The sequence below is a fragment of the Orycteropus afer genome, unplaced genomic scaffold (assembly GCF_000298275.1).
Source record: "Orycteropus afer afer isolate SDZICR_OR568_19922 unplaced genomic scaffold, OryAfe1.0 scaffold00041, whole genome shotgun sequence".
NCBI lineage: Eukaryota > Metazoa > Chordata > Mammalia > Tubulidentata > Orycteropodidae > Orycteropus > Orycteropus afer.
The window spans coordinates 2801851-2809529 of NW_006921628.1; the positions used below are offsets into that span (position 1 = coordinate 2801851).

At 39.3% G+C, this 7679-nt stretch overlaps 1 protein-coding gene across 1 annotated transcript in view; it reads left to right on the forward strand.

The window, feature by feature from the left end:
• CACNA2D3 (calcium voltage-gated channel auxiliary subunit alpha2delta 3) overlaps positions 1–7679 on the forward strand; it is a 1513414-nt gene that overhangs the window by 1427311 nt on the left and 78424 nt on the right. Inside the window, exons 33-34 of the mRNA XM_007937248.2 lie at positions 1273–1325; positions 3053–3108. Of these exons, the coding sequence (XP_007935439.1) occupies positions 1273–1325; positions 3053–3108 (109 nt within the window). The remainder of the gene's footprint in view (positions 1–1272; positions 1326–3052; positions 3109–7679) is intronic.

A 7679-nucleotide genomic window follows, 5' to 3' on the forward strand; every position in this document is an offset into this window, starting at 1 on the left:
TTTCTGAGGTAGTATCACTTCGGAAGTAGATTGCCCAACCTTCCTTCCGAGGAGTGGCTGGTGGGGTTGAACCACCAACCAGCCTTCTGGTTAGCAGTCAAATGCCTTAGGCACTACGAAACCAGAGCTCCAAAACCATACATCTTTATGGAAGCAGACTGCCTCTTCTTGCTCCCATAGTGCAGCTAGTAGGTTCAAACCACCAACCTTTTGGTTAGCAACCAAATATGTTAACCATCACACCACGAGAGCTCCTGAAAAATGGTGAGGCATATAAATTGGTTCTTATTTTATTTAAAGGTGGGTAATCCCCCCATTTCTGCTTCCAGTCCTTATAATTAAAATGCTCAGAAAGTAGGATTAAGCAGCCATCCCTTCAGAAGGCAGGATTTGGCCTTCTGATCCTCTGAAACCTTAACCAGAAAAGGTTCTGAGGTTTCTCTGGACCTGCCTTTTGGTGCTCAGACTTTGCCAATGTCATTGCCTATCTCTCAAGTCCTCCTGCCACTCGAGTATCTGGCATACCAAGTACAAAAAGCCAACTGAGGAGGAGACTTGGTATTTTCCAGAATTCAGGAAATTGAATTATCTACATAGGAAATATCACAGAGTAAATAATCCAGTTGCTTTTTTAAATTAAAATATTTTGAAATAAAGATTAGGCTGTCAATGCCTCCTTTTATAGAATGAAGGGGATTTTCTACAAGGATAAAATCACATGTTTATATGGTTATCATTTTTTTTCAAGTCCAAATATGTAAGTGTGAGAAAAGGCAACTTTAATCCTACATAATTCATGGGAGACTTTAACATCAAGTATATGCAATTTTTGCTTGTTTCAATGAATGACATAACTGATGGAGAACAAGGAGTCACCTTTCTGAGAGGCAGCAGCCCAGTGAATTACCATTTGAAATTAGTTACATGATTCAGCCCTCAGCATTAGCCTGCGAAATATTAGCCCCCAGAGAGTAAAGGTTTAAGCATTGTTTGCTGAACTTCCTTTTTCCTCCCAGTGATAACCCTAGTATTAGATCATGTTTATTTTACTTGTAAATCACATCTCACTACAGGGGAGTTCAAAGTTTTGAACTGTTAGTTTTGGGATACAGTATCCAAGCATTTTCTTCTTTCAGTTAGGGCTTCGTCATTTTTTCAACATGATACCAATCTCTCTGGAAGAATAACATTGTCTTTACGTAAAGCCTTGAGTTAAACCACAGACTTTGCGTGTGCTACATTGTTTTTAATTAATTTAATTCTTCTTTTCAGCCTTATAATGCCTTCCTTGCAGCAGTAAAATGGATAATGACAGAACTTGTCTTGTAAGTACATTTGGCTACATTTTTACAAAGTATTACTACTTGGCTTTTTATATCATAAAGTGAATTGGGAGACAGGGTCTTATGCTTTTAATAACCATTAGTTTCATAAAACTCTGAGATAACCTCATTGAGCATCTTGGAGTACTGAACAATGAGACCCCCAAATTATCTTTTATTAAATTATTCATGGTCACTGCTTATGCCTTCATGTCATTGTTGAACAGCTAACAGCTTGCAGTACACAAACCAAATTTATTTATTGTGGTTGCTGTTAAATTTAACATGAATGTCTGGCTGTTTTTCATGCAGCCTGGGTGGGCTGTGGTCAGAGGAGCAAGCTGCCACGGCCGTCCACTGTGCTACTTGGGATGTCTTGGTATTTGCAGGAGTGGGGGCCTGTGCCAGGGACGGGGCTTTCCTCAGGTGTGATTTCATTGTTTACCCTGTTTGGAAGGTGCTGGATGCATCTGTGACTTAGGTCAGACTTTAAATGACACAAAGATCAAAGGCATGACTTCCAGATGAGATATTGCACACATTACAGAAACACTGTGTCTGTCACACCAGAGAGAATTCCACGGACAAGCATGTAAACCAGATCGTTTGGCTGCACCAAACTGCATCATTCTGACTTCACCCCCCCCCCCTTTAGAGCTGCAGCACTGTGGGTTTAAAGAAGGGTTTTTACCATTTGATGTACAGACATTGTCTTCATGGCTTTAATGTAACATACTGATTTCAAAAAAGAGCTCTGGTAGCGTAGTGCCTAAGGCACTTGACTGCTAACCCAAAGGTTGGCGGTTCAAACCCACCAGCCACTCCTCGGAAGGAAGTTGAGGCAATCTACTTACGTAGTGATACTGCCTTGGAAACCCAAGGAGGGGTCGCTATGAGTTGGGTTCGACTTGACGACACATAACAACAACAACAACAAAATTTCAAAAGATTGTAAATGCAAACGAGGAGTAAGGTCTCCATAGACATAAGCAACCAAGGAAACATGGTAATAGGTGATGGTAGGATTTTTCATGAATGAGCTACTAGGGAGAGTAGCCATGAGCATGAAGAAGAAAGAAATGAATTTTGATCTCTCTATTCATACAAATGATTCTTGCCACTTCTTTTGCTTTCATGACTAACAATTGAGAAATGTCAGTTTTCATGACATTCCATTTGCATTTCAGTTGCATTTTGGCATAATTTCATAGAGAGGTTTGTGCTCCCCCCAGACACACATTAAGTGCAAACAAGGTCAAGTTGCAGTCAAAATTTTGAAAGCACCCTTTGTTACTGCAGATCATAGGCTTGGGAAGAGAAGAATATTGTACTAGTCTCTGTCCAAGCCAAGGTAGAGGGAGCTCTTTGGAAACTGGCTTTTTGACTCTTAGTGAAAAATCAAAATATATGGTGTAAGAGTGAATAATGAGAAAGAACATAATTAGAGAACTCTTTTGGCCTGTAAAGGAGGATCTTTCTCAACAAAGAGTCCTTGCGTCTAGGAAAACCTGCTTTTGTGGGGATTTGGCTGGCATTGGTGATAAAACAGCCCTTTACAAATGTAATAAAGGTGGGAGAAAATGCAGCGGCAACTGCACCAACAATGTTGGTACTTCCGATCTGTGATGCTGTTCTTTCAAATGAGGTGCGCAGTACTGAGACAGGATGCTGGTACTGTACTCGAGGTGTGGATGACCAAGTCACACTGGGCTTTTTCATCATCTGTTTAGGTTCCTAGTGGAATTTAACCTCTGCAGTTGGTGGCACTCAGACATGACAGCTACAGGTAAGCAGCAACTGGTTTCTGTTTCTTGGCTCAGAGTGATAAACCCTGGGTTCACTGGCAACTTTTCATCAAGGATGTGCTCACATGAAACTAAGCAAGACAAAGTGATGATTTTTCAGCTCTGTCAGCAAAAAGTCACCCTTTGTGCTGTATGCAGCGCCGCCCCGTCTGACACACATTCCACACACGTCATTCAGCCCATGTTCAGTGTGGACTTTGACCTCCTTCCTTAACGAAGGCTTTGAGGTCCTACGCCACACAGGTAAATTTTTCAGGAAGCTTGTGGGTAATGACAAAATCAAAGGGAGACAGACGGAGCACCTTTCTTAGACTGAATGGATAACCACTTTGCTTTTGTTTGTGCAACTACTTTCATAAAGTGCAAATAAGATTGTAGTACTCCCCTTCTGGAAAGCATTCAATGATTTGAGCAGAAAAAAATACTGTTACAGGCATAGTTTGGAGAGTGACAGCCATATGGGTATATGTCCTGGCTCTGAAGTTGGCAAGTTAGCTGATCTCCCCAAGACTTGGTTTCCTCATAGTCAATAAAAGGGAGAAAGTCATCTCTCCCCACCCCACCCCCCTTACTGACTCACTCACGATGTGATAAATCATGTTATAAGCTGAACACACTGACTGGAATATAGTAATCCCTCAAAAATGGCACTTGTAATTAATTCATGATGTTGATGATATTGACCATGACAACAATGATGACTAAACAAGTGACTCCCCTTTGCTCTATGGAATCAAGCCCAAGTTCCTTACTGAGCATTACCTCCCAGCATTCCTCCCCAACACTTGCTCAGTCACTTGCTGTTAATCACAGAAATACCTGGGCAGATCTGCTCCTTTCTTTTTAACCTGGGATGTCAAACTAGTGCTATTATTATTGTGTGTGTGTGTTTGTGAGTGAGTGACGAAATATATGTGTGTGTGTGTGCACATGTATGTATACATGTATGTATAGCATAAAATTTGTCATTTGAACCATTTTTACATGAACAATTCATTGTCATTATATTCACAATGTTGTGCACCCATTACTATTTGTATTCAAATCTTTTTTATCACCCTAAAAAGAAACTGTGTGCCCATTAAGCATTAACTCCCCACTCCTCCTTCCCCAGCTCCTAATAACCAGTACTCTATCTTCTATGTGTAGAGATTCACCTATTCTAGACATTTCATATAAATTGGATCATAAAATATATAGTGGTTTGTGTCTGGCCTTTTTCACTTAGCATATTTGTAAAGTTCATCCATGTTCTTGTAAGTATTAGAGGATCATTTTTCTTTGTTGTTGTTATGTGCCTTTGAGTCTGCCCCGACTCACAGTGACCCCTCCTTGGGTTTCTGAGGTGGTATCACTACAGCAGTAAATTGCCCAACCTTCCTTCTGAGGAGTGGCTGGGGGGTTTGAACTGCCAGCCTTCTGGTTAGCAGTCAAGTGCCTTAGGCACTATGCTACCAGAAATATTTTATTATGTGGTATGTATCTGCCACATTCTTAATTCACACATCTGTTGATGGACACAGGGTGTTTTCTTCTTTTGATTATTAAGAATGCTGCAGTCAACACTGGTGTACAAATACCTATGTATGTCCCTGCTTTCCAGTCTTTGGATATATATCCAGGATTAGAATTGCTGGATCATATGGTAGTTCTGTATATAACTTTTTGAGAAAATGAAAACTGTTCTTTACAGTTAATAAAAAAAAAAAAAATGCTGTCAAATAGATTGTAACTCATGGTGACCCCACAGATCCTGTAAGACAGGAGAATTGTCTGATAGGGTTGCCAAGGCTATAACATTTATGGAAGCAGACAGCCATATCATTCTCCTGAAGAATGGCTGGTAGGTTTGAACCACTTACCTTTTGGTTAGCAGCCAAGTGTTTTAACCATGGCACCACCATTTTATAATCCCACAAGTGAAAAACGAGGCCTCCGGTTACTTCACAGTCTGTCCAACATTTGTTATTTTGTTTTTTAAATCTATTAATATATTTAATTACTGATCTTTTTTTTTTTTTTAACATTAACTTATTTGTCTAAGTATATATACATTTATTATTATTGTGATTTGGGTTAAATTTTACAAAGCAGATTCATTTTATATGCAGTAGTTCATACTTTGCATTGTGACACTGATTATATTTCCTGCAGTATAACAGCTCTCCTTCCATTTCCTCTCTGTGGTTACCTTTTCCCCAGGTCCTTCTTACCTATGCATTCCTACCTCCCTACTGTTCACCCTGTGCAAATGCTGCCTTTCTGCTATGCCATCTCCCTGGTGTAATTTATTCAGGTCAAAGTCCTATCTATTGTTTGGCTAAATGTTCATTTCCAGGCCCAAAGGATAACTCAGGGTCATAATCTCAGGTGTTTTACCAGTCTCCACCCAACCAGTAAATTGGTCTTTTTTATGTTTTTGAATTTTGTTGCACTTTTTTTTTCTCCCACTCTTTCCAGGATCTCCAATTTTGATCCCTTTCTAAGTGGTTGGCATTGGTAGCTAGGCTTATCTAGTTCTTCTGTTCTCAGGATCATGTAGGCTGAGGTTTTTGTGGTCCATTAGTCTTTTGGACAAAGACCAATAGTTAGAGCTTAGATGGCTACTTGCAAGCTTTTAAACCGAAGTTGTTACTCACTAAAATAAGATGCAAAACAAAATTTTCGTGTACTATGTTGTACCAATTGAGCTTAATTTCCCCTGTGACCATAGTTGCCAGCCCAAATGCTCAGTGATTCACTGCCTCAAGGTGCTTAGTTGTGGCTAAGAAGTATCCTAACTTTGTCCTCCATTAGCTTTATACTGTGTATGGACATTGTTATAACACCCAAAAACGTATGTATAGGAATATTGTCTCAAAACCTATGTATAAACCAAACCCACTACCACTGAGTCAATTCCAACTGATAGTGACCCTCATTGGGTTTCTGAGGTGGTAAATCTTTACAGGAGTAGATTGCCCTGTCTTCTTTGCATGGAGTTGGTTGGTGGGTTTGAACCACCAACATTCTGGTTAGCAGACAAATGCCTTAGGCACTGTGACACTAGAGCGCCTTTATATGTATATGGTCATGGGTATATTCCTGTTCTCCTATCAATACCTGATCTTCTTGCCTGTCTACCTATGTATCCTCTTGTAGATTGTTGTTGTTATGTGCCTTCGAGTCGATTAGTGTTTGCTATTACTGATAATGCAATACTGTGTATATAATTGTATTGTTTATCTTTACTTTCTGTACCTCTTGTGTACCTCACCGTGTCTTCCTTTTCCTTAGTGATACTGTGCTGCTCACACGGTTTTGGTATATTGCCTTTTCCTTCACCCAAATCAGTACTTGTCTCTTACCTATATAGCAATTTTCCCTCTCCTCCCCTCCCATCCCTAGTAAGCAACAAAGAAAGTTTTCTACCATATATAAAGCTTCCCTTGACTTTTTATAATAGCGAACTAAAACAGTATTTATCTTTCTGTGATTGACCTACTTCACTCAGCATAATGTCCTCCAAGTTCATCCATGTTATGTGGAGTTTTGCAGATTACACATTGTTCTTTAGTGTTGCATAATACTCAATTGTGTGTATGTACCACAGTTTGGTTATCCATTCCTCAGTTGATGGGCACTTAGGTTGTTTCCATCTCTTTGCTATTGTGAATAGTGCTGCAATGAACATGGGTGTGCATATATCTGTCTCTCTCCCAGATCTCTCCTCCTTAGTGTATATTCCTAGTAATGGGATTGTAGCATCAATTGGTATTTCTACTCCCAACTTTTTAAGGAAATGCCATATACCATTTTCCACAGTAGATAATTCTACATTTTACAGTTCCTCTAGCAGTGTATGAGAGTTCCACTCTCTGTACACTGTCACCAGCATTTGTTGTTTTCTGTCTTGTTAAACTTTGCTATTATTGCTGGGAAGAAATGGTATCTCATTGTTGTTTTGTTTTGCATATCTCTGGTGGCTAATGATCTCAAACATTTTTTCACATGTTTGTTGGCCACCTGAATATCCTCTTTGTTGAAGTGTCTGTTCATATCTTCTGCCCATTTTTTGGTAAGATTTTTTTTTTGTCTTTTTGATATTGAGGTGTTGGAGTTTTCTATAAATTTTGGAGATGGTCCTTGTTGAGTATGTTGTTGCTAAATATTTTTTCTCAATCTGTATGTTTTCTTTGTACCCTTTTGGAACAGTCTTTTGTTTTGCATGAAAACTTAATTTTTAGAAGGTCTCAGTCATCTACTTTCTCTTCATCTTTTTGCATTTGGGGTTATGTTTGATAGTCTATTTATGCCATAAGGTCGGGCCCCTAAGTTTGCCCCTATTTTATCTTTATGAACTATATAATTTTAGTTTTTACATTTAGGTCTTTGATCCATCTTGAGTTTTTGTTTCGTCTTTCTGCAAACAGATATCCAGTTTTGCCAGCACCATTTGTAAAAGAGACTATCCCTTCCCCCACTGAATGGTCTTTGTCAAGATCAGCTGTTCATAGATGCATGGATCTATTTCTGGATTCTCAATTCTGTTCCACTGGTCTGTGTGTCTGTG